We start from the raw sequence: 27,160 nt of genomic DNA, 5'->3' as shown, positions 1-27,160 counted from the left end.
CCCAAAGGTTGCAGTGCGACATTTTGGCATGGCTGCATTGATGGGGTAGAAACCATATAATTGGGCTGTGGGTGAACTATATAGAACAGTATGTAAAGGCTGCTCAAGAACTTACCAGAATATTTCATGGGAAATTTCTGTCACCTTTAAGGTATGAACCAGTGTTAGGAAGAACATATGTATGCAGTCCTGATGACTTGAGTATTGGAAGTTAAGGTTTTCATATGTTTGTGTTTCATTTGGAACTACAGGTTGAGCCTCATTATTCGCATGGGTTCCATTCCAAGCACTCACATGGATGGCAAAAAATGCACTATAGCAAATCCATTTTAAAAACAAAGTTTCTTTGCTCCTTTGATTTAAAAACAGCCTTGCTTACCTTTGTGATGTAAGATAAGAGTCATTAACAAGAAATCCATCAATCAGTCATCCTCCAAGCGCTTCACTCAGTCCCTCCCTTCACCAATGCAAAGTGATCACTTTTCTTTCATGTGCTCAGGGGGAAGGGAGGGGTCCGCTGGGGAGAGAAGGACTGATGGATTGTTAGCCAGCTGTCCTCCCTCCCTCTCTCTCTCTCTCTCTCTCTCTCTCTCTCTCTCTCATATTAAGGAGGCTATTGTTAAAGGACTGTTCAGTTTTTTTAACTGATTTTAAAGGGGTGCATTTTTCCGCTTCTCCAGGGATCAGCACATTCCTTCTCATTTGCAGGGGGTCATTCGTGTTGAGTCAAATCTGTGTATAAAAAATCTGTGTATAAATAGGCAGGACCTGTATTTGAAACATAGCATTATTGGTTTACATACCCTTAATCCTGTTTTTTGTACGTGCAGGCACATTTTATACATATGCAAGCAAATTGACCTATTTCCCATTTTTAAAAACAATGTGGGTGGAAAATGCTTTTAGAAACTGTTATGATTGATTAGGCTAGTTCACTGTTAAATTAAGCTTAATTAACAATAGGTTTTCCTTTCAGTGGGTGTTGTGATGGGTGAAACTGCCAGTTTTGCTTCACCTGTCAGTATCTGGAGTGCATATGCCATTCCCCCCCCCCCCAAATCTGTGACACTTGAGGTGATTCTTTGCTGATTTTTCTCTGTATTCAGAAATATTCCTGTTTATTTGGTGGGAACAGTCCTGAGCAACTTTTGATGCCTGTGATTTGTGGTGTGCTTTCAGGCATCTGAAGGTGTTCCAGTGCAGTATTTCAACAACTTGGATGAACTCATAGAGTTTTACAAGAAAGAGAACATGGGGCTGATCCGGAACCTCAAATTTCCAGTACCGCGGGAAGAGGAGGAGCCAACAGATGAGCCAGAGGAGGATATGGGTAAGAAATCCAAAACACAGAGGTGTGGGCTGCTCTTAACTTTAACCATGAGTGAAACAGGCCTCAGGTTGCCAGTTGTCTGAAAAGAATGTTGTTACATTTTCTGGACTTGAGCAATAATAATAACCACAAAGGAAAGAGTTGTAAATTCTCGGCCTCCACCCTTACCATGTATCTGTACAGATTGTCTTTCCAAGAATTTGTGAGTCAAGCCTAGAACAAATGTGCAAATACCCATGTGGAAATCAGCATTTGCTATGGATATAGCTCATGTTTGGATGCAAAGCCCATGTGGGTTTCCGTATCCATGAACTATCCATGAGTTTTTTCTCCTGGAATAAGTCAAATACTCTTTTCACTTCTTAATCTGTGAGTTTGAGATCTTCCATTTGGGCTTTAAACACTGGAAAACGCAGGTGGTTGTCCAATATCTGTAAGCATGACTCCTCGGAGGAGAATTTGCAGGGCCAAGAAGTTTACTGCCTGAAATAGGTCAAATCTTGGGGTGAACCCCTTTTGGCTGGTAAGTGCTGCTGGGATACATACAGACACAAGAAGACAGCCAAAAGGACAATTGACAGAGGTGGAGGGTGGACTAGCACAGCTTTTTACACAGATAAACCCAAGGTGAATGTGTGATTGCAAATCATACGTGAGTTAACACTCAAGGATGTGACTCACAGATGCGATTTCCCACAGATATACTGCATGTTTGGTTCAGGCCTCAGTCCTTCAAGGAGCAAGCAACTCCCAGGATAGACACAGATGAAAATACGTACTAAGCCAAGCTTGCACAAACAATTGTTCCAACAATTGAATAACATGGCCAAAATCAACCTGGCTAAGCTTCCACAACTGTGGCTTGTACACTTGGCAATTTGGCTACAGAAAGAGCAAGTTAGTAATGAAAATTCTACCCTGCCACCTAATTTTCTTTAATTTTCTCAAGCAACTTCAATTAAAATGGTTCAGGTTTAAACATTCAGTACCAGCTGTGTGTTTCAAAAGCATAAAGAAGGGAAGTTGATACTATGGTTATTCAGACTTTCAGTTTGGTCTAAGATATACATCCCACATCTTTCAAAGGCGATTTCCAAACTAGATAAGATCTTTAGGTCTTTCTTTTCCTTTTGTGATAGACCCTGTACCTTTACCACCTATATTACCTCCACGCTGTGTTTCGATACAACCTCTGGTTAGTGAGACAAAAGAAGATATTTCTGGAAATGAAAGTACCCCAATGACAGAAGTGGCGAAACCAACCCTTTCTGAGATACTGCTCCAGCGATTACAACATCAGGACACTAGCAGGTGAGCTCTGATAATTCATTTATGTTAAGAAATGAAAACAGAAGTCATTCAGTTATATAAACCCATTAATTAGAATTGTGAGCCATCAGGAGGCAGAAATGTTTGCATTTAGGAAGACTACTTAAAACAACTCTGAGCCTGTAAGATAGAGAGGGGTGTAACAGTGCAGCCCTATTCAAAACTAAACCCCATTGAGTTCAATGGGACACTCATACAAATGTGTATAGGATTGAAGCCTATATGTTATAAATCATCATCACTAAACATCTTTCTGAAGTATAAAGCACTTTGCCAACCACTTCAGAAGGATTTTTTCGTCAGCAGTACAGTGAAAATAATATTTAAGGGGAAATTATTCAGCTTTTAACCTAAACATTTCAGTGGACCAGTTGCTAACACACTCTTTGGTAAAATAGGAAATTTCATTTTAAATGTTATCTAGGAAGGTTCATAACTTACAATCACTGTACATCCAACCATTAGGATAGTTTAGTAGTGTATGCTTGAGCCAACATGCATTTGGCTGAGACTGAGAAAGCTTTTGAACTTTAAAAAACTTCAGAATTTACTTCTGAAATTCAACTTTGAAGGATACTTTAAAATTTAACTAAGATGTTTGATCCATTTTAAATCAATAATAATAAATAACTTAAATCTATCTTCCATCTAGAGCAATTACTGATTTTTGCAACTTGAATTTTCCAGAATTGCTAAATCAAATAACATCTATAACTGGAAGTGCAAAACATCCAAATTAAGAGAATATAAGCTGCAATTTCTGTATGCAAAATTTGCTAGAGAATGACACATGGTACACACCCCAACATATTTCAGCACTACAGTCTAGAAACCATCTTTATCATCTCACATTTCAGAGTCATTTCAAATTAGGACATTAAGAGAGTTTTCTTTAACAGGAGCTTAGAAGGTGGACTTTTAGTGCTGTGGTGACAGAAGAATTGAGCATTGTGAAATGCCATTTTTTTCCTGTATATCTAAGATACAGAAGCCTGGCAACTCTACTGACTTTCTTACAAGCAAACACATTAAAACCTCTGTCACATTAAATAAGATGGTGAAGAACAAGGTTCTTATAGATGGCAGTGAAATGAGCTGGCTGGGAGTTCTCTGACGAAAGGTTTAGGAGAGTTGATTTTGTGTGGGTTGCAGACAGGAAGGAGGCCTTCCTTCCCCTCAATAAGTAGTTACTCATACATAATACAGTAAAGTGAACAGGAACAACATAAAAGATAATGGGTGAAGAGTTAAGAGGCAGAGACTGAGCTACAAATCAGGAGTCCCTGGTCCAGATCTTGCCTTCTTCACCATGAACCCACTAGTGTAGCAATCCTAGCTGTGTCTGCTCAGAAGTCTCATTTATTTCAGTGGGACTTACTTCGAGTTATCTGTTTATAGGATTGCAACCAAGACAAACCACTTTCAACCACACACACACAACCCACATCTGCAATGTGGAATAATAATACAGACCTACTGTACTTTGTTGTTATAAAGTTTAAAACAATCCAATTTATGTCAAGCACTGTGAGCACCAGGCATTCTAGAAATGCTACATTTTCACTGTTATGCAACATTATATAGGTAGGTAGGTATTTTGCCTCCCAAGCAATTTCTTTCTTTAAAACAAGCTATTGCAATTAGGACAGGTAACAGAACAGGGGACTCATTCCTGCCTTAGTTCTCACCCCCAGCCAGTCACCCCCTTAGTTTTCGTTGGTGAACGAAAACATTTGCCATGTTTGCTCAGGCCCTGAGTAATCTGGGGATCTTCCAAGTGATTTCTTTCTTTCTTTCACAGTATTCCGGACGAGCACCTCAAACTCATCCAGGATTATCTGCGAGTTCATGTCAACAGTGATCTTGATGTAGTACAGTTAGGCTCTGAAAACCTGCCTCAGCTGAAGAAACTGATTTCAGGAATCTGCAAAGCGCTGTTCAAGTAAACATAAATTAGTTGGGAAATGCATTTCTTGTTGAAGTAAATTTGGGAATTCTGTATTTAATTATGTATGTAAGGTCTTCTCTTGCAAATTCTACTACTTTCAGGGGAAAACTAGCCCTCTTTATATAGATAAAATTATTTATGATCCAGAATCTGGTGTACAGTGGACACAACAGAGAGGCTTCCCCCCCCCCCCCCGCCATGCATCTTTGTTAAAATTAAGAACAGTCACTCCCAGTTCTGAAACTCCATCCCCACAGGGCATTAAGAACATAAGAAGAGCCCTGCTGGATCAGACCAAAGGCCCATCTAGCCCAGCTCCCTGTAGCTCTCAGTGGTCCACCAAATGTGCCAGGGAGCACACAAGACCAGGCACAACCTGCGTCCCATTCTGCATGGCAGGCCTGTATTTTCAGAGCTACCACCTTACCTAACAATCTGGATCTAAATTCTTGTTTCTAAAGACTGACCTCTGCAGCTAATTATGTATGAAAGCAGCATAAAATAAAACTGACTTCTTTGGATGGGTAAGTAACAAATTGTCCATCTAGCAGTCCAATGGGTGTGGGCTCAGCCCCAGACTTCCCAGCAGCTGAGGAAGCATGCCAGATATGACCCATCCTTAATCAGGTGGCACACCAACCACCACCTCCACCTGCTCCCCCAACTCCCTTCAAAGAGGAAGAGGGGAACAAAGCAGATGAGGAACTGTGGAGGAGATGAAAGTGATAGACTTGAGTGCCTCTTGAGGCTCTAGCCCACCTGTCTTCTCTTCCACACTTTCTCTTCTACTCCATTCCCCTCTTTCTTTTCAGTCATGGAGGAGAAAGAGTGCCAGAGGTGGGAAGAGGCAGATGGTTGGATGGAGGCACATGGCAGACACCCCTGCCAATTCACAGCCTGGGATGACTGCCTCAGTTAACCTCATGGGATGGACTGGTCCTGATTGTTTTTATGCCTTTGCATTTTCAGTGAGGTGACTCGAATTCTTCCCTCTCTGGAGTCTTTACAGAAGGTGTTTGACCAGCAGCTGCCCCCTGGTATACATCGACATTCTCAGGTGTGATCTCTTGGAATTGACCAGATGGGGACATGTCCAAGTGACATTAGCAGTGGATGTGGGGAGATACTTCTTGGCCCAGTGGATGCCCAGTGAAATTGACATATTCATTGGCACCTTTGTCCTTTTACTTGTTTCTTGATGCCAGTGTGCCAAGCACACGTCACAGTGGTGACTGACTTGTGGCACTGTTTGCCTTCTCCTTTCCCTCTGCTTATCAGGGAAAGTGCAACAAAGTTCCTACGAACTTTTGTCAGTGATCCAAGACTGCAAGTTTGTTCTTACTTCTGGTTAAAAATCTCTGAATATAGTTTCCCATCACCTCTGTTTCCCACTGGCAAGTCTTTCTTCCCATCAACTCACATGACTCAGGTACCCCAGGTTCTCCAGCCTGATGCCTTGAAGAGATCTGCCTGTAAATGTCACCATTTCAGTTTCTCTGCATGGCCCAGCTCTAAACCCATAATTACAAAACTGCCTTTCCATCACTTGCCAATTTCGTCTAATCAGCGCACCAGATTTGAAACGTGCTGTTTCTATTTTAACTCTTCAGCACATTCAGTTAAATTCAGGGTTGCCATACTGCAGGTTACAGATCACTGGTCAGCATAATACAAGGTGTGCTAATGCTGGCTAAACTTTCTGGCATGCATGAATGCAGTATAATTCCAAGCTTCCATTTTTGGAGGGTGTTGTGGGGTGGGAGAGTCATTTCATTGACATTTACACTGTTGTTTTTCTCTTCTTGCCAGCCATCTTGTGAAGCCAACCGTGCAAAACTTATCCAATTGACAGGCTTGCTTGGTTCCATTGAAGATAAGGTACAGTGATTTTAATAGACTAACCTTGCCCTTGTTTTATCTATGAATGGCTTTAACTTCACAAATTATTCACTGTTTCTTCTAATTTAGTTTATGGTAATATTTAGTGAAGGCAGTGGCTATGGGGGAAAAAACCTAATAGAAACATTTGCCCAGAAATGTACTAAAAAGTACCAGTTCCCTTTACTTGTGCTAGTGAGGAACAAAAAGCTCTCTACATACACCCCCATGTCTAGACTCCAAGTTTCTCTCACAGGCTAAATTCCAAAGCTTACCCTTTCACAATCATTCAGTTATTTAGGAACCCATTCTATTTATGTGTACTCATACAACTGTAACATGCACATGGCAAATACATGTTCCCATCCTCATTTGTCTTATGGTTGCACATGGTAGGATGCTGGAAACTAACACATCAATATGCTGCATCATCATATATTTGTTGCTGCATGACACGTGAAGGGACTTTCAGGCTATAACAAGCTGAGGATAAGGAGGAAGCTAAATTCACTCAAAGGAACTCACAGAAGTTAGGGACAGCACAACAATTGTGATCCTGCTCCCCTTCATGCTTACAGTATGCAGAGAGGAGAGGTGGGAAGGAAATGAAAAGAGTTAAGGTCAGTCACAGAACAGAGTCAAAGCTGAGGAACCCATTCAAGAAGGACTGAAGTAGGAATGCACCAAAGCCTAAGTGCGAACAGGCAAACAAGCCAAGCAAAGCCTAACATGGTAGCATTTATAATTAGTCCAGGGCCATGGGGACTAATTGGCTACCAAGGGGTGAGAGTTATGTTGACCTGTGAGGAGGCCCCCATCCATTCTGTACTTTGAACTGGATCATGACTTGAGTATGTAGATCAGAATGTTGATGGCCTGAAGCTGACTGATTCTGATACCACCCTGTGTTCCTGTTGTGGCTGGTCTGGGACACTGCACTGTTCCAGCAAAAGAAGAAATGAGATGAAGGTACCATACTGCTTTCCCTGCCATTCCGTGCAATTGAGTCATTGGAGGCCAGTCTGACCAGCATGGATTCTAGCCTGAAGACAATAGCTTTTCTCAAATGTTGAAGATGATATTGTTGCCCATAGTGCATAGGCTCATCATAACTTTGGTAATCATGGTTTCCAAGCATTTTGTACTGTTTCAAAGACTCACAATACTTTGTGACCAGAAACCACAGAAGCATACAAGCAGCTCCAAGGGCAACAACGCTTCTATTGTACCACTTTCAACTTGCTTAAATCAACAGTTGTCTCTTAATATCCTCTGCTACAAAGGAACAGGTAAATTTCTGTTTCTTTGACAATGGGAATCTCTGTGACTCACAGCAATTACTTGGAAATCAGTCCCACAGTGTTCAATGAGACATCATCTCCGATAGGCTTGCATAAGATTGCAGTTTATATGACTGTTTACGTCATTCAGGACTGGGCTGTTGTGTGAAAGGCTTTACAACAACAGAATAGAGTTCCACTGTCGTAACATGACTGCCAATGGAGTGCAGAGCACTCAGTTTCCATTTTGCGGAATAGAGGGATGAGGGGAAATAATTCCCTTCCTGTCTGAAGCCTCCCAATTTGCCCCCCACCCTCACTCAGCTGGATACAGTACATACTTTTTTGGTGTGGCTGCATCAGTGAGATGGAAAGGATAGGATTGGGCTCTAAATCAGGGAATACCTCCTTGAGTTGAAGTTTAGGCTTGCCAAACAGAAATCTATGTATTCATTTTACAGGTAAAAAAATTGTTGATTGAAGGACCTGACTCAACACATCGGCGTTCTCTTATCCCTCCTGTAACTTTTGAGGTGAATTTCATTTTTACCAAGTAGTTCAATTCATATTTATGATATGGAGAATTATGTTATCTGTGTTCTTTTAAAACTTTGATATCCTTCCATTCTTGCCAAAGTGACCCATGAGAAAAGCCTCATATGTATCAGAACAGCATTGACACATAAGATTCATGGGCAGTGTGGTCCCTTCAGGGGCGGATCCAGTGTTCGTATTTGGGGGAGGAGCCATGAACACTATAACTCTAGAGCCCAGGTCAACCAGGTGTGTAGACCTGGGCTCCCAGTTGAACTTTGGCCTCTGTGGTCAAGTTTTGTTGGGCAGATAGACCTGGGTTCCCACCTGAAGTTGAGATCTACCTGCTGGGTAGACCTGGGCTCCCATGCCAACTCTGCCATCTGGAGTCACCTCTTCCAAGCAGGTAAACCTCAGCTCCCAGCTGGGTAGACCTGGGCTCCTGGCTGGGTGCGATCTTGCTGCTGATGCTCTCCCCAGTGGGTTTTCTCTTGGTGCCCAACTTCACTCCCTACCCTGAAAGGCATTCTTTCCTTCTGGCATGACAGTTTGGGGGGGGGGGGTTATACACCCATGCCCCCCTGGATCCATCCCCGGGTCCCTTTTAACAAAAATAATATCATATCCAGCCAACCAAATCAAGTTTATCTTGGAAATTTCTGCTTAATGAATTGTTGTGTCTTTACTTTCTTAGATATGAAAGAAATGATGCTTCCCTTTTCTTGCAGGTGAAAGCAGACTCTCTTGGAATTTCTTCCAAAATACATCTTAAAGTTGATGTTGAGTTGGGAAAACTCATCATCAAGAAGGCTAAGGATGGTCCTGAAGACAAGTTCTATACCCACAAGAAAAGTAAGATGCTACTCTCACTAGTGAAGAGTGTCCCCACTGCCTTTCCTTGAGTCTTCTTCTTAGGATACTCCCAATATCAATTAGGACACAGTCCTAATCCACTTTCCAGCATGACATAAGGGCAATGCAGCTCCAAGGTAAGGAAACAAACATTTCCTTATTTCGAGGAAGCCTCTGTGAGTGCCACCCAACTGCAGGATGCAACACATGTCCCATTGGCACAGCTATGCAAGTGCTGGAAATTTGGTTAGGATTTGGGCCTTAGATTCATGCATCAAATGCTGAAAGAGATACCAAAATATATTATTGCCTGTGAAGAAAAGCAAGAGCACTAAACATACTTGCCATTTTTATTGAAGTAATCTCACAAGTCAGGTTTTTACCACCATGAGTTTACCTTCTATTTTGCTGACTTTGGGACACCCCAAAAAACATGCCCCCATCACCAAGAGATAGTCTCCTATAAAATCTTGCAAAATACAGTTCCATCTAATGTGAGCTACAAACTCTTGAGCATGTTGTCCCCATCCCTTACATTCAAATTAGCCTTTGGACAAACAGACTTTTAGACCAGGAAGAAATGTATAGGATCTCCTTCAGCAGTGCTGCCCTGATCCAGATCACACCCTCCCACAGTGGTGTTTTATCAATGCTGAAAGAGATCTGAGATCCAGTCACATTGTCGCACCTAGTTTGGTCCTCAATGTCACTTGTGAAAACGGCTTTTGTTTTTGTCTTCCACATTGCTGTTTTGTCAGTATCTGTAGTGTTTGCTACCAACAAATTTCATCAAGAACTGAGGCCACTTCATTTTTCCTTTCCTCTTTCAAATTGCCCTTTGTTTCTTTGTTTGATCATATATTTCCATTCCCTCTTTTTATCACTTCACTCTATACCATCTCTTTCTCTCCTCTCATCCACCTATGCCTGTCCTTTGTCCTCCATTTGTAATATAAATGTGACACATTCATTCTATGTGTCCGTTCATCATCTTCCCTGGGATAATATCCAAGCTGTGTTCTGGGATGTAGCTTATTGTTCTCTCTATCTTGATTCCTAACCCATTTGAGCAGCAAGAAAAGTGCTGCTGTTCCAGTTCACTGCTGGATTCAAATGCTTATATCAGGCACAACATAGTTTAGGTGAGATTGAGAATATGCCTCTCCACTCAAATCCCTCTTCAGTGTTGCCAACTTTGATGGAAAAAGTTTATTTTCAGCACTGGCTCATCTTTCATCTCCCTTTCACAGGCACTCAGGGACAGGAGGTTAAACTGTGGTTGCCTCAGAAAAAAAGGGGAGACAGAATTATTTTGGGAATGTCCACAGGGACTGGATAAAAGCAAAGGAGTAAACAGTATCTTGGCAGGGGCTTTCCCTATTCTGTCACACTTACATTAATTCATCTTCTTTCAGGTTATAAATATGACCTGCAACAGAAGTTCCCTTCCAGGCTGTGCCTGTGTTTTGTTTGTGTTGTGGGTACAACTTCATTTCACAGCACCTCTTTTGGAGGACATTTTGTTAATAATAAATATGTCATGCAGAGAGATTGGAAGGCAGAGCTGCAGATAAGAGATCTTTGTTACCTACAGATGACAGTAGAGTTTCCTGCATCAAGAGGAGTTTTTACTCCGGATTGGATTTTGTTCCAGCAAATATTAACAGGCATTCCTTTAGTGAAAAATATGCTAAAATGGATAACCCACAGAGCCTGGCTTTCAAGAGCTGTTGTATAAGATATACTGGGGGAGTGAAGGAAGAGACAATATCCTGCAAGGACAAGCAAAATTTCAGTCTTTTTTTGTAAAGCAGAGTTAAGTGAGGTAGGAATGTCTCTGACTCTTGACTCAGAACTTGTGTGGAAGATGTTTCTGAAAATGTTTGGAGTAGCTTCAGATACCACAGAAAGAGTTTTTCCTGGGCAGAATACATATACAGGGAGAGTTGCAGCTATTTTGATTAAACTAATCCTGGATAGAAAGTCCATTTGCATTGACTAGATTTGATTACAAATGCTTTTATGTCATGACAAGATGTCATCTTGTAGCTTTGTCAATGTACCCTATTCTTGGAAATACACTTCCTCAAATTTTTTTTAATAAGAAAAAAAGAGAAGCAAGGACAGTAGGCTGCTGTTAAAAAGTAGAAAGCTAAAGAAGACAGGTGTATGCTTCCTCTGAAGAGCCAATTTATTGACTATTCAGTTTACTTCCATATGTACTAGTCACACACCTCCACTTTGGCTCTTGGCCTTCATTGTCCTCCTTAGAGTTATAAGGTCATAATGCTGCAGTAACAGTAGGTTAAACAGGTAGATTCTTTTTTTTATGGGACTTGTTTTAATCCTGGACAAATGTGACCGTTTCCCCTTTTTCAGATAATTGGAGTGCAATCATTAAGTTCTTCATTGTCTGAGAAGTTGAACATAAGAAGGGCCCTGCTGGATCAGGCCAAAGGCCCACCTAGTCCAGCTTTTTGTATCTCACAGTGACCTGCCATGAACTTTCCACGCTGTCCCATCACATCTAATTCAGCCAATTAATGTCAGAGGCTTCACCTTCATACATGCAAGACAATATAGATATATGTATGATTTTTTATCTTTATTTTGTGACCTGTCCTAAGCTTTTGGTATGAGGCAAACTATGAATTTGGCAATATAAACATGAGGCAAACATGTTAAAACAGAAGTCCTAAATGAGGAATTGCCTGATTCATTTGATATCTTCATCCCATGCAAAGGATGAGGAGAATGCACTGCTCTAAGAGGCCCACTTCCAATCAGCTGTTCCTTTGGTGGGGATGCAGAATCTGACCAGGGTTAGAATAACAGTTTGTTGGAATGGTACTAGCTACATGATGGTGGATGGGTATCGTTTTAATTATCTTGGTGTAAAACATCAGAAAAACCAAAATAGTCATCATGGCTATTAGCAGTGGCATAGCTAGCCACCCTGGCACCTGGCGCAAATGCTACCTCCACTGATGGCACACCTGAAAGTGTGACATGATATCACCATGTTTAAAAAAATAGAAAAAGCCCCTGCCCCCCAAGCCAAGGAGCAAGGGGGCTTGGGGGGCAGCAGGCAGGGGGCAGTGAGCAGCCACAGATTGATTTTGCCACCGCCTCCAATCTGGCGTTCATGCATGGCAGGGGCAGTGTGGGGCAGCCGCCAGGCTGCTTCCCCCCAGAAGAGTGCAGCCCAGGGCAATTGTCCCCCATCCCCCTCTTAGCAATGCTATTGGCTGTTAGTACATTGTAGCTTCTTTATACTTTTTAACTCACCTGCTTGTAATATTGTAAGCCACTTACAAGATGAACAAAAGTAAGTGTTCAAGATGTCTTCCAATCTAGGAAAGAACCTTGACAAGTCTTTCAGTAGCTCAATTCATAAAGAAGTTTGCAGAATATAGGAGAGCTAACTCTGTGGTTGTCCTTGAGGCTATCTTGCTAGATGCTTGTCTATGTTGTTTTCCGATAGCTGGGAGTTTAGGTAAGACATAATAGGATGTGAGTTATTTCTGAGCTGGAACACAAGAGTTCAGCTGCCCATATCTTGTTTCTGCTGAGTGCGAGATGATTACATCAGCACCTTTCCTAATGAGTGAAGCCAATGCCTATAATAGAGGAATTTTCTGTCACAACCTCACACTACAGTAAGGAAAAGGCAAAGTGTCATGTTGACATTTTGAGCTATATAAGTCAAGATTTTGTCTTGTTAGGCAGCTCCACAGCTTAATGAGCAGAAATCATTTCAGCAATGGTGGGGCTGCAAGTCTGCACCCAGGTTTGAGTAGCTGTCATTTTTTAAAAATTCCAAACTTTGCCATCATAGAGGTGATTTGTTAGAGTTGATAGATCTTGCCAAGTTGCACCTAAGAACAGCCCTGCTGGATCAGGCCATAGGCCCATCTAGGCCAGCTCCCTGTATTTCGCAGTGGTCCACCAAATGGGAGCCACTCAGGGAGCACGCAACACAAAAAGAGACCTGCATCCTGGTGCCATCCCTTGCATATGGCATTCTGAGGTAACCCACTTCTTAAATCAGGAGGTTCCACATACACATAATGGCTTGTAATCTGTGATGGACTTTTCCTCCAGAAATTTGTCCAATCTTCTTTTAAAGGCATTGAGGCCAGATGCCATTACCACATCCTGTGGCAAGGAGTTCCACAGACTAACTGCACGCTGAATAAAGAAATATTTTCTTTTGTCTATCCTAACACTTCCAACACTCAATTTTAGCTGAGGTCCTCAGGTTCTGGTGTCATGTGAGATGGAAAGGAGCATCTCTCTATCCATCCCCTGCATAATTTTGTATGTCTCAATCATTTCCCACCTCAGGCACCTTTTTTAATAGACTGAAGAGCCCCAAACACTGTAGCCTTTCCTCAAAAAGGAGGTGCCCTAGCCCAGTAGTTATTTTAGTTGCTCTTTTTTGCACCTTTTCCATTTTCACAATATCCTTTTTTAAATGTGGCAACCAGAACTGAATGCAATACTCCAGGTGTGGCCTTACCATCGATTTGTACAACAGCATTGCTGCACACTGGGTCAACACTTTCACTGAGTTGTCCACCAGCACGTGAAGATCCCTCTCCTGATCCATCACAGATAGCTCAGAACCCATTAACATATAAGTGAAGATTTGATCTTCTTACCCCAATGTGCATTACTTTACACTTACTTACCTTGAAACACATCTGCCATTTTGCTGCCCATTCTCCCAGTTTGGAGAGATCTTTCTGGAGCTCCTCACAATTTCTTCTAGTCTTCACCACTCGAAAAAGTTTGGTGTCGTTCACAAACTGAGCCACCTCGCTGCTTAACCCTGTTTCCAGGTCATTTATGAACAGGTTGAAAGCATCAGTCCCAGGACAGATCCTTCGGGCGCACCACTTTTCACCTCTCCCCATTGTGAAAATTGTCCATTGACACCAACTCTCTGTTTCCTGGTCCTCAACCAGTTCCTAATCCAGGAGAGGACCTGCCCTCTAATTCCCTGACTGTGGAGTTTCCTCAGCAGCCTATGCTGAGGGACCATATCAAACGCCTTCTGAAAATCCAGATATATAATATCCTCAGGTTCTCCTGCATTCACATGCCTGTTGACCTTTTGAAACAATTCTGAAAGGTTTGTGAGGCAAGATTTACCCTTACAGAAGCCATGCTGATTCTTCCTCAACAAGGCTTGTTTGACTATTGGCGCAATCCTGCCCTGTGCTGGAATAGGCAAACCCAGAGGCTTGCACTGTATCCAGCGCAGGATAGGGGCCCAAGGTATCTCATCCAGAGGCAAGGGGAAACCTTTCCCCTTATCCCTGGGTAAGGCGCCATTGCCTCTATGGGTCTCCTCGAACTTACGCCACCTCTTGAACTGGCGCAAGTCCAAGGAGAGTGGAACGGCTTCAAGCAGCTCTGAACTCCCTGGGAACGAGGGTTTGGATCCAGCAAAATGCTGGATCCCAGCCCCGCCTCCCGCTCCCCACCTGCCTGCTCCTCTGCCTGCCTGCCTGCCCTCCCTGGGGCCGCCCACCACCTGCCCTCCGCCCACCCAGGAACGGTTCCTTCCCCACCTCCTCCCTGCCCACCCCAGAGGCTTGCATCGACCCAGCTGGGCTGGCAGAAGGCTCGCTGAGGAAGCTGGCATGGAGGTTTGTCTCAGCTTCTGCAGGCTGGCACACCTCCATGCACCGGCCCGGCTTCCTCCTGAGGAGGCACAAATGTGCCTTATGGCACGTTTGCGACCCTCCTGGGCTGGTGCAAGGGACCTGCGCTGGCCCAAGGGCACCTCTGAATTTTGCCCTATGTGTTTTAAGATTCTATCTTTGATGAGGCATTACACCTTCTTACCTGGAACAGATGTTAGGCTAACTGGCCTATAGTTTCTCAGGTCCTCTCTCCTTCCCGTTTTAAAGATCATTGTGACATTCGCTATCCTCCAGTCCTCTGATACCGTGGCTATTTTAAGGGACAAGTTGCATATTTTAGTCAAGAGATCAACTACTTTGTTCTTCAGTTCCTTAATAACTCTTGGGTGGATGCCATCTGGGCCTGGTAACTTATTGATCTTTGCCAATTAGGTCTGAAACGTCTTCTTTTTTAACATCTATCTGACCTGTAGATACCTTTATGAACACTTATTTATTCTCCTTAGTTCTGCAGCTCATTAAGTCTCAGAAGTTCCCTAACAAGCTGGTGATTGTACTTGAGACAGAAAAAGAGAAAACACAAAGAAAAGAATATGTATTTGCTGACTCTAAGGTAAATTTTCCAGTATGGAAACTGTAGTATTCCAAGCTCACATCACTGACCCATCTTACTGTATCCCAGTACTGTATAAATAATTGGTCCCGTTATCCAAAAGTATCTGATTTGGTTGCCCTCCAAATGTTGTTTAAAAACTTGCATGGTATATAACAAGATATCACCATATATTCATTCCTGGAGAACAATGTGCACCTCTACAGATAAGAAAAAAACAACAGCACAGTCTTAAGCATGTTTACTTCTAAGTCACATTGAGCTCCATGGGTTCACTCCCTGGTAAGTTTGCTTAGGATTGCAACCTAAGAGATTCTTTAGATTTTTCAGGATTCTTGTCTGATGAGTGCAAATGAGATTACAAAATATTCAAGGAACATCATGAGCATAAATGAGTAACAAACAATCGTACAATACCACAATCACAATACCTGCTTTGTTCAAGGACAAGGAAATTGGCAGGCTAGGTCTTCATCATTCACTGCAGTGCTTTAAATAAGACAAAAGCTCTTCTGGAGCAATTTAGAGAAAATGTTTCTCTCTGAGCATAGCCAGGCACAGCAGAGTGGCAGGCAGTCCAATCCTAAATTTCCTCACACTGATGCACCCTGCGCTAAATTTAGGAATTTAAAATCCTAAATTCCCCCATGCTGATGCAGCTATCTTTCAGGCAGCAGTTTCCAGTAGAGTTTGGGCCGTTGTACGTGTGGTGGGGGGAGGGGTGATGGTAGTGATGGTGATTCCTGGATCATGGCACTGCTGGAGGGGGAAGGGCTGTTTTTGTACATACTGAAGACAGCGCTGGTCTTCTGAGGAGTGCGGAAAGCCCAAACCCCCCCCCCCCCGGCTGGGCTCCCCGCACCTCAGAAATCCTCAAAAATGTGATCGTGACTCACACGTAACTTACAGTTTGTGTTGTGAAAACAGAAGTTGATCACAATCATGTTTTTGAGCATTTCTGAGAGAACTCTGCAGAGGGGACTGCAGGCTCACTGCACCCAATAAGTACAAAATCAGCCCTTTTCCCCCCAGAGATGGCGCAGTTGTGGAGGTCCTGTCACCACCATCATTGTTGCCCCAACCCTTAAGGGGGCAGTGACAGAGCTTCCCTGGTTGGGATGACACGACGCCCCTGTTTGGGAATCTCTGTTGTGAGGGAATTTTACATGCTTGAGGTCTCTGCAAGGTAAGAGGACATTCGTTCCCTTGCCTTGGGGAAATCCCCAGCAGCTGAAGTGGGGTAACTTGGACCTGTACTTGCTAAATCGCTGGTGCACGTCTGTGTTGCCTTGCATTGGCAGATCAGGTCCAGGAAGAAGCTTAGGATACGACATGTGCCAATTCTGCCACCCCCCCAGGCCCAATCTGCCACGCTTGCCCCTGTCACTACTATCCCCCACCCCATTACACTATTTCTTCTTTTGCTTCTCCATTTTCAGAAGAGAGAAGGCTTCTGCCAACTTCTACAGCAAATGAAAAATAAGCACTCTGAACAACCAGAGCCTGATATGATTACCATCTTCATTGGGACATGGAATATGGGTATGCATTTCAATATCTGAGATCCTGCTGCAGGTGATCCCACCCACTGAGGTTCTGAGTGTGTCCCCTAGATTTGGAGCTTTCTCAATAGTGCTGTCAGCTCAATGGAAGGACCCCTCCAGGGAGGCCTGCCTCATCCTGAGTAATTTTAGATGCTAAATAAAAATGTGTGGAAATGGAATTTGGGGCCCAGATCTTGCTATTCAAATTGATCTCAGTGAGTTTCTTAGGAAGATGGGAAAGCAAACATGCCCCTGGGTCAGATTTTTGTGTACATTATAGGCTGCAATCCTAACCACATTTTCCTGAGAGTAAGCCCCATTGAACAGAATATGACTTACTTCTGAGTAGACCTGGTTAGGATTGTGCCCATACTCTGTTTGCACTTCTTCACTCAGAAGTAACCACATCATGGTTAACTCGCTCTTTGTGGGTTCTGCTGCCCTAAAAGGCAAGGGCTGACCTGTGAGATGGCCTTCTCAGTGGTGGCCACCACATTGTGAAACACCCTGCAATGATGAAAATCAGTGATTTTTCTGCATATTTTGTCCTGGTTTAGACCTTCCTAACATCTGTAGGGGCTCCAATAGTGCAGCAGCATCTTTAATGAACTGAGGAATCATTCAGAAGCAGTTACCATGTTGTTGACTTTATCCTTTGGACTGGGAAATGGACAGTTTTCAGCCAGATTATTGGACCATGAAGCCCATCTTATTTCCATGCCCAGGAAAATCAAAAGCTCACGTTACACCCTCCCATCATAGTATCCAGTGCCACAGGTAAAGCCTGGTCAATGCCCAGAAGTTATAAAAAATGAGGTCAGGCACACCCCTTTACACATTTGCCCTGGTCCAGTGTCTGAAGCATCTGATGCTTTGACAGGGATTGCCTGCCCACCTGTCTAAGTGTGGATGCAAGAACCAACATTCTGGATTCTGAGTACATGTTGTAGGGAAAGTACCCAGAGAAGTCACATGAGTTGTCTGCTTGCATTTTAGTTGTCAGCTTGCATTTCAACATCCTTGCCAACAGCCTTTTTATTTCTACCACTATACCTGCCTGTTTCCAGTTCCCTTGTCCCAGGACTCCCAGCAACCTGGCACCAGCCCTGGTCCACCATAACCATATGAGCGTCTGTGCATACTAACCTGTTCAGATATGTGTCCTGAAGGTCAAATGAGTTGCTTTGGTTTTGGATTTGCCAATCCAGGTGATGCCCCTCCACCAAAGAAGATCAGCTCCTGGTTTCTATCCAAGGGGCAGGGGAAGACACGAGATGACACCGCTGACTACATTCCACATGACATCTATGTGATTGGTACACAGGAGGACTCTCTGGGAGAGAAAGAATGGCAGGAGATTCTAAGACAGTCCTTGCAGGAGATTACAAATATTAGCTTTAAAGTGGTAAGGTAATTTCCAGCGGATGCTTTCAGCTCAAAGTGATATTGAGATAACAGGCTTCACTAACTCTATTGTGTAAACAGGAATATTTATTTATTACATTTATATACGGCCTTTCTTCAGGGCTAGAACTCAGCAGCATCAATAGGATTCTCTGATGCTGTCCCCTCCAGGGGCAACTTGCTTTGGTTCAGCAAAGTGGCTGTATCTCATGCCTTCATAGATACTTGCCCTTTTGCAAGAAGAAGTTAATGTTCTTTGTGAAGGTTATTAGATATAGTAGAACATCACCTATAGTGTGTATTTTTAACATGGACAACATATTTCATCAATAATGTTTGCATTGGATAGTAATGATTAAGGCTGATTACACCATCCATCTTTCATTTTTAAAAAATCCAATTCTGCTACATAGTACTTCACTTAGATCAACTCTATTCCTATAAATACTCTTCCATTTAATGAGTATACAGTGCCTCTAACTGTAGAAAAGCAGGGTACATTTTGAGCATACAGCTTCCATTCAGCAGTTTGTTTATTTACGCAATTAAATCTCAGTACAGTTCTAACTTGGGTGGAACGTTCCTGAAATGATATTTAAAACCAGAGACGAGCTGTTTGAGGGGTATTTAGTATAGATCTCTGCTTGTCATAACCCAAATAACTTTATCTAAGCTATGTGATAGCTCAACCATGTGGCAGTATGTGAGAAGTGATTTCTTTCCTGGTTAGATAGCAATCCATACCCTCTGGAACATAAGAATTGTCATCTTGGCCAAGCCAGAACATGAGAATCGCATAAGCCACCTCTGCATGGACACTGTGAAGACTGGAATTGCAAACAGACTAGGTAAGACTGGGGCAATACACACCTAACAGAAAACACTCTCATCAAAATCTCCTAAGGTTGACAGACATGCAGAAAGGCAATCTTAGTGGCTGCTTCTCAACTAGGACTAAGGAACTCCTTTCTCTAGGAGATGCACAAGAGCCCCCAGCATTGTTTGAACATCTTTTAACACTGTCACATTTGCAACCCAATCCTATGGGCCATTGCTGCTGCTGGAACTAGCGTGCTGAGGTGGAACACATTTTCCAGCTGTTGTGAAAGGCACTCAGGAAGCTCAAACTGTTTTAGCGTGGTTGCATGCTATGGTAGGGAAAACCATATAATTGGGCCCTCAGGCTTGTGTTGGGAGCAGGGAGAGCCTTTTAGAAGGATGGTGATTTCATATCTGTTTAATTGGATCTTAATGAAATATTCAGGACATATTTTTTTAGTTAATTACTACTCATACCAAACGTTTGGAAAGACACAGGCTATATGTTTGAATAAATAAGAGAAAGGCAGGTACTTTCTAAATTTGTGTCCAGGGGACTTTATTGACCTAAGACATTTCTCTTTTCATGGCCACTCTTAAAATAATGCTTTCTCATCACCCTTGTCAGCAGAATTGCTGATGTTCTTTGGTTTCTATCCAGGGCAAAGTTGCCCTGTTAGAGTTAATCCATGTGAGTGTTCTTGGAGATTTCTAAGGGTGTATTTGAGTAAAATAGTTTGCTTGCTCTCAGTTTTTGCTCATGGAAACAAATGATTCTGCAAATAATGCCAATCAGTAAGATTGTCACTAACCTAGGAGGATTTCAGGTGTCAGTGTGATAGGAAAGCCAGAATGTCTGGCATCCTTGCAAGTAAGCAAGTATGTGAATCCTTCCATCATTGTAATTTGACTCATGGGGAAGAACCTGAAGGGAAGTTCTGTAAGTGAAATAGTGCTGGAAGAGCTTCTCAGACTGCTTATAAAGTTCTAACTGGAAGGACTTTGTTGAATAACAGAGGGTGCAATCCTAACCCCTTATGTCAGTACTTTCCAGCACTGACATAAGGGCAATGCAGCTCTGAGGCAAGGGAATAAACTTTCCCTTACTTTGAGGAGGCCTCTGTGAGTGACACCCAACTGCAGGAAGCAGCACATGTTCCATTGGCACCGCTATGCCAGTGCTGGAAAGCACTGACATAAGGGGTTAGGATTGCGCCCAAAGTCAACTTACACTTTGTGAACTTCTTGAAGAAAACCTTTTCTAGTACTTTCCATGACATAGGTTAGCTCTGTGTATACTGGTTGTCTCTCCTCCATGACACTTAAGAAGTATTTTGTTCTTTATTATGACAGTTTTCCTGTGAGTGAATTGATTTTTTGATATCTCTACTTTCTGCTTCCTTTTGTTTTTTACCCCTCAGGCAATAAAGGAGCTGTTGGGGTGTCATTCATGTTTAATGGAACCTCATTTGGTTTTGTGAACAGTCATTTGACCTCTGGAAGTGAAAAGAAACACAGGTAAATTGGTGCCTTTCTGAGAGTTGCTGGACAAGGCTTTTGTTGCTGAGGGAGAGGCTCCACTCAAATCAAAAGGCCAAACTGGAGGTGTCAGGCCATCAATCATGTGTTTATCACATTCACATATGAAGGAGTGGGGGGGGGGGTTCTAACAGTAAGAAAGCCCATGGGAGAAGGCATTGAACCCTCCCTCCTCCCACAGATTATCTCCCTGTAGTTGGTTGCTCCAGTCACTCTCCTCCATTCTCAGCTCACTTCTGTTACAGGAGCTGGGAAGAGAGAAAAGTGACTGAAGCAAAAAGACTGAAAAGAAACAGTGGAAGAACATTGAGTGTCCCACATACTCATTGTACTGTAAAAATAAAATGTGCACAACCCAGCCTACCCCCTGTTTTATATGTAGACAAGGCAAAGAAGGAGGGACTGTTGTTCTAGAGCTAGTTCATCCATGAGACTGGCTGATGGTCAGGTCAAGTTGCATGTGAGGGGCCAGCATTTCTCTGCCCTACCCTCGTAACCTCTACCCTGCCTTCATGCCTGTCCATTTGCTGGTTTACTCACCTGCCAGTCACTACCACTGTCTCTCTTGCCCTCTCTCCCCCCCCCCCACCTCCAACATAATAGTTTGAGAGCATCTCCTCACTACTCCCTTCTACTTTCTTTTCTGGAACTAAGAGAGTGAAAAGGAGTTGCTGCAGGGGCAGCAGCGCCACCCAGAGTGTGCATGGTGAAAAAAAAGAAAGGAAGAACAAAGGCAAGCCCCATACAAGCAAGGAAGAGAGAAGGAAGGAGAGAAAGGGGCAGGATGGCATTGACTACCTTGCTTCAGGGACCCCAAGACCTTGGGCTGTTCCTACATGGCTCAGTGGTGGAGCGATGGGAAAGACCTCTGTCTGAACCTTTTTTGAGTAGCACTCAGTCAGATGTGACCCCATTGGACCAAGTGGTCCAGGTGCACTAGTACCTTAAGTATGCCCTTGTTTTTCTGAGGTGAAAAAGTCAGTATGTCAGGTGTTGCTACACAGCATCTCTTCCTCACCCTCAACCTCACATGCACACATAAAAGCAGCTGCAATTATCATACAAGCAATTCATTTAAAGAAACAAACAGCTGAGAAAGATACTTTTGAGCCATATTTCTGAAGAGAATATTCCAGAAGAACTAGAGAAGGTTTAACTGTTTACACTTGTTCGTCAGATTTATGACCCTTTCTGTCCTGTAGGCTTCTGAAACGGAAATCATATACACCTGCTCATATAAAGCAGAGGAGCTGAGAGCTGTGTTAAATTGCAGCTCTTTTCTTTCACATGCCTAATTTAGGCTTCCTGCCGCACTTGCAAATTCCCATGGCAACATGTACTGCAGGGTCTCCATTCTGTCCCCTCGTTTGCTCGTTGCTTTGCAGGGAGGTCGACACTGGGCATTGCATGGCTGTTTTATATGACAACTATCTCAGCCTTAGTTTTCACTTGGTTACAATAACTCTGAGAGCAGATAAACACCCCTCTCGTTGTCACAGGGTATATCCCAAACAAGATACAAATGCAAGTAAATAAGACACACACTCACAGGCACTTACAAAATTGTAATGGTTTCCACTTTTCTACCAATTTTATTCTGTTGGGGCACTTATCATCCATTCAAGGATGGATTCAGGGACAACCTTGTTCTTCCCAGAGTCATTGGCTGTGTAGAGGTGATAATCTGGATGGGAGAACTGGCATTACCCAAGGAGCACATATTCTTTTTTTTTTGTCTTCTGCCACAATCACAAGTCAAATTCCTTTTGGGCATTTTTCAAGTCAAGCTATACCTGGGGGTAGGGGTGGGGAACTAGCTTCCAATCACATAGGTAGTTTCATTCCACTTGACTGTGTACAGTCATTGCAGGCAGCAGCGATATAGTGCTGGTAATAAATATTACACACGGACACACATTTAGCAATGCTTTTTCTTATAATATGTATTTCATATAACAAAGCCTTATCTGTTGAAACATTCAGGCTGCGCTTTAGAAAAAGAGTTGCCCAAGATTTTCTTATTCCCTGTCATTTCAAGAACTTTTCTCTACTTTTTAAATATTTTTTTCTTTAAATAGTATTTCTCTATCTCTTCCACAGTCAATACCTTTTTTTTAAAAAAAAAAGTTTTTCTTATGGGTAAACTAATTAGACCAAAATCTGCTGTTCAGTAGATCTAGTCAATTTTGCCAGTCCGTTGATTTTTATGGTCATCAGCAAAGGAAGCATTTGCCATTAAGAGTTAGGAAACAGAAAAACAGAGAGGTTAGATCTTCTCTGCCTGCAACCGGTCCACTACTCCTCCATTTACATTCCTACACTTATCAAGCCACCAATGCTGGATCAGGGCTGTTGCCACAGCAATGCCAAGGATTAAGTCACCCTTCATGCTCTGCAGAAATGATCATCTATACTACACAATGACAGGTGTGGAAGGCTTTGGGGCTGTACCTAGAGCACAGATAGGGAAGGATTCTTTCTGAGCTCACCTGACTCATCACTGCCTCAAGTAACTGACTTTGCTGGTGCTGCTAACTACATAGTAAAACAGTATATTGCATATTCTTCTCTTGTTTTCTTAGGCGAAACCAAAACTACACCAGTATTCTGCGCTTTCTGTCACTGGGAGACAAGAAGTTGGCTCCATTTAACATCACTCACCGCTTTACTCATCTCTTCTGGCTGGGAGACTTGAACTACCGCTTAGAGTTGTCTCCAATGGTTAGAGAGCCTGTTTGCTTCCCTGTTAGATAACAGTGATTAGCATTTTTAGACAATAATAATTATACCCTTTTGAGTCTTCGGAGCACTTCATACGTTGACAACACTTACAACAACCCTGCAAGAAGGCCAGTGATGTTACCCCTTTCTCCCTCCCTCCCTCCCCCATATTGTTAGTGAAGGGCTGAGAGTATGCTAACACAAGATGAATTCCAGGCTAAGAAGAAATTTGCTTCCTGGGTCACATGTCACATTCTTAGGGAGTACACAGATGTACATAATTTTTCATGGTGAGTCTCTAGGAAACATGCTCCCCACATTTTGTGCACATAGCCTTCTCTACATTAGCCTCAGAGGAGATCTTCAGGAGCTGGATTTGCACAACAAAAAGCCCTTATGTCAGTCTTGAAGCCAAATTCCCTACCCTCCTTAGAGTAGCACTATACATAGTGCTGATTAGGTGGACTGTTGTGTCAGTCATGACATCACCTTTTCTCTCCCTTCTGAGCAATTTGTCTATGGTGCGCAGGCACCAGCCAAGCTAGAACCAGTCCAAGACTTCCTGGCACCTGAGGCAACATGCCACATTCTACAACCCCCTTCTCGTTTTACCTTGCAATGCGATAGCTTTTGCTCCTTCCACTTCCTGCATTGGAAAAGGAAGAGGGGAATGGAGTGGAGGAGGTAATGTGGAGAAAAGAGAAGGATGGGCTCAAATACTGGAGACTTTTCAACCCACCACTCTCTCCTCCTCCACACTTCTGCTACATCCCCCTTTTCCTATTTCAAGCCAGGAAGTGGGAGAAGGAGGGTGGGAATAGCGGATTGAGGTGGGTGTCTCCCACCAACCTGTTCCCTGGGATGACCACATCATTTGGCCTCATCATGGATGGGTTGGTCCTGACCTAAGCTCTCCTTATTTTATGCTGACTGCTGCCTTAGATCTTGACCCCTGCCTGGTTTTGACAATGCACCTGCATTTGGCCCCTCTGATCCTTGTTATCTACCCTGGAACTCAATCTCTGACTAGCCCACTTGAACAGATAGCCAGCATCCCAGGTTCTGGAACTTGGTTGACTGGATTGTGACCCTTGCTGAGGCCAATGTACAAAATAACAGATGAGATAATTCCAGTATATTGCTAGACTGAGGATTTGGGAGTCTGAGGTTCAAGTCCCAGTTCAGCAGCATAGCCTGGGACTAGTTTATCACATGCCCATGGGGATAATAAAAATATTGATCAACTTTCCTGTGCAGGAATTTTGAATGGATATCAAGAACGGGACATTTGGAACAGAATGTTCAGAATGACTGTTCTCTGAAAAATGTTCATTACTGAGCTGCTTACAGTTGATTGAAAATGTTGATTACTGAGCTCCTACTTAGCATACTGTTCTTTCCCAGCCATTGATACAGCCATTCCCAAAAAACTGTGGAGTCTTTCCAGGCAACCAAATAAGCCCAGGTTTTATACTTGTTGTTATACTAGAATTAGCAACAGTTCAACAATAGCAAAAGATTCTGTATTCACCAAATAATGCTAAGGGCTGGAAATGAGAAAGACTTTGATCCAGGAAGGACAATTCTTCTATGTATTTTTAAAAAAAGCATTCCTCATTGAAGAGAAGAGCATTCAGCCTCTCTGAAAACCCCCAGGACAGGAGATAAACCCTCCACTCTTTCAGCACTGTTGCTCTAATCCAATTTTATTCAGCAAGGAACATGTGAGGAGAGCCAATCACAGGGCTCCCACATCTCACGTAGGGCGCAATCCTACAAGGCGCTTGTGCTGACAAGTCCTTTGTACCAGCCTGGGAGTGCCGCAAAAGTGCCATAAAGCACTTTTGCACCACCCATCAGGGAGGTAGGCTAGCACACAGATGGGCGCCAGCCTCCACGTGCCAACGCGGGCCCCAGGTAGAGGGTAAGTTGCGTCAGCTGAGCTCAGCCGATGCAGGAGTCAGGGGTATGTGTGGGGAGGAGGCCTTTCGGGGTGGGGGAGGGCGGGCGGTTGGCAGGATTGTGGGTGGGTGGGCGGGGCCAGGATCTGGCAGTTATGCTGGATCCTGACCCTGTGCCAGGCAGTCCCGGGCTGCTCAGATTTGAACTACCTCATCAGGTGGTGCAAATCCAAGTAGACCCATTGGGGCCACTGCAGCACAACACGGGGTAAGGGGAAACATTGGCTCCAAACTTGCACTGGATGCAGCGCAGGTCCACTGGCCTGCCTGTTTCCAGCACAAGTTAGGATTGTGCTTGTAGTTTGTCCAGATCATAGAGTTTTGTGCCTCAGATGATAGATTTATTTATTTATTAGATTTATAATCCTCTTTTCTCCCCGGAGGGCACCCAAGGCAGCTAACAGCACTTAAAATACATTCAATACATAAAAAATTATAAAAATACAATAACAATAAAAAATAAGACCAGCAGCGATAAAATCAGCAGTATTAAAAAAAAAAGTTGTTAAAAAAGCAGCCATCATGCCCTCTATCAGGCATCAAAGACTTTATGAAATAAAAAAAGTCTTCAGGCCTTGCCAGAAGGTTAACAATGAAGGGGCTGTTCGTGACTCAAAGGGGAGGGAGTTCCACAATGCAGGCACCACCACCAAGAAGGCCCTATTTCTGGCCGCCATCCCCCTAACCTCTCTTGATGGTGGCACTGTTTACTAGATCACTGTTTACTAGCAAGAGTGTGTTTATTAAGGAGAGAAAAGAGTGGTACATTGGCTGTTGTAACATTTCCCTGTTATCAGGAAGCAGAGAACATCATCCAGAAGATCAAACAGCAACAGTATGCAGAGCTGTTGAATTATGACCAGCTTCTTGTAGAAAGAAGGGAGCAAAAGGTGTTTGCGCAGTTTGGTAAGAATCTATTCCTGACCCTAGAACCAGCTATGTTTTCTAAGTCTTTCTTTTGTTTGGTTGTTGAAAAATATACTTGAAAATGGATAATCATTGAGGGCCAGTACATACATTATTGCTGCTATAAATTGCTCCTCTTAGCAGTTATCACCATGTAGAGAATTAATCTGTGGCAACTCACCAAAATTATATGATCTAGAGGTTGGGAAGGTGGTAGTGGTGCTGTGGCCTAAAGAAAATCATATGGTGGTTTTGCACATTCTAGTATTACAAGCAAGGCATGGGAGCAGTCCAATAGCTTGGCTGTATGAGGGCCCACTGTTCAAGTAGGTGGTTAGGAGTTGATCTGTGGAGGGAGTTAAATCAGTGGCTTCTAGACAGCAGTTGAGGCTTAATGTGGCTAGCCTGACTGCCTCAGGATGCAATTCTATCCACACTTTCCTGAGAGTAAGATCCATTGACTATAATGGGGCTTACTTCTGAGTAGACAGGCATAGGATTGGGCTCTCAGTCTTTCTAGTGACAAGAGGGATTCTGATAGGGGTTCAGTACAGTTCAATACCAGTATGTTTCATGCAGCCAAGTGACTTCTGTGCCACTGAGTTCAACCTCCAATTCAGGCTTCCTGCTCTTGGGATCCTGGTGATTGTGGAGGATCCAGAATTGCAGGGCAAAGACTCCTGTTGGAGCACACTAGGATTACAGCTCTGGGATCTGACAGTCCCCTTCAATGGTGAGAGATTGCCAACCAACAGCTAACCATGTGCTGCTTGATTGCCACATGGAATCATTTAAAGTGACCTCCATTAGGCTGATATCAGCCCCAGGTTTGGCATCATCAATAAAAT

The 27,160-nt window shown here is 43.2% G+C and overlaps 1 protein-coding gene across 3 annotated transcripts in view; it reads left to right on the top strand.

Moving 5' to 3' along the window:
- INPP5D (inositol polyphosphate-5-phosphatase D) overlaps positions 1-27,160 on the top strand; it is a 77,650-nt gene that overhangs the window by 27,458 nt on the left and 23,032 nt on the right. For all 3 annotated transcript variants that reach the window (XM_066619442.1, XM_066619441.1, XM_066619445.1), the window contains 14 exons: positions 1,180-1,330; positions 2,470-2,641; positions 4,461-4,601; positions 5,577-5,664; positions 6,417-6,485; positions 8,227-8,298; positions 9,028-9,151; positions 15,312-15,418; positions 16,858-16,960; positions 18,171-18,367; positions 19,097-19,214; positions 20,607-20,703; positions 23,307-23,445; positions 26,204-26,312. In XM_066619442.1, the coding sequence (XP_066475539.1) occupies positions 1,180-1,330; positions 2,470-2,641; positions 4,461-4,601; positions 5,577-5,664; positions 6,417-6,485; positions 8,227-8,298; positions 9,028-9,151; positions 15,312-15,418; positions 16,858-16,960; positions 18,171-18,367; positions 19,097-19,214; positions 20,607-20,703; positions 23,307-23,445; positions 26,204-26,312 (1,687 nt within the window). The remainder of the gene's footprint in view (positions 1-1,179; positions 1,331-2,469; positions 2,642-4,460; positions 4,602-5,576; positions 5,665-6,416; positions 6,486-8,226; positions 8,299-9,027; positions 9,152-15,311; positions 15,419-16,857; positions 16,961-18,170; positions 18,368-19,096; positions 19,215-20,606; positions 20,704-23,306; positions 23,446-26,203; positions 26,313-27,160) is intronic.

Source organism: Tiliqua scincoides, chromosome 3, assembly GCF_035046505.1.
Source record: "Tiliqua scincoides isolate rTilSci1 chromosome 3, rTilSci1.hap2, whole genome shotgun sequence".
Taxonomy (NCBI): domain Eukaryota; kingdom Metazoa; phylum Chordata; class Lepidosauria; order Squamata; family Scincidae; genus Tiliqua; species Tiliqua scincoides.
The sequence above is the reverse complement of the archived record's forward strand: the minus strand, read 5'-3'. Positions and strand labels throughout refer to the sequence as shown.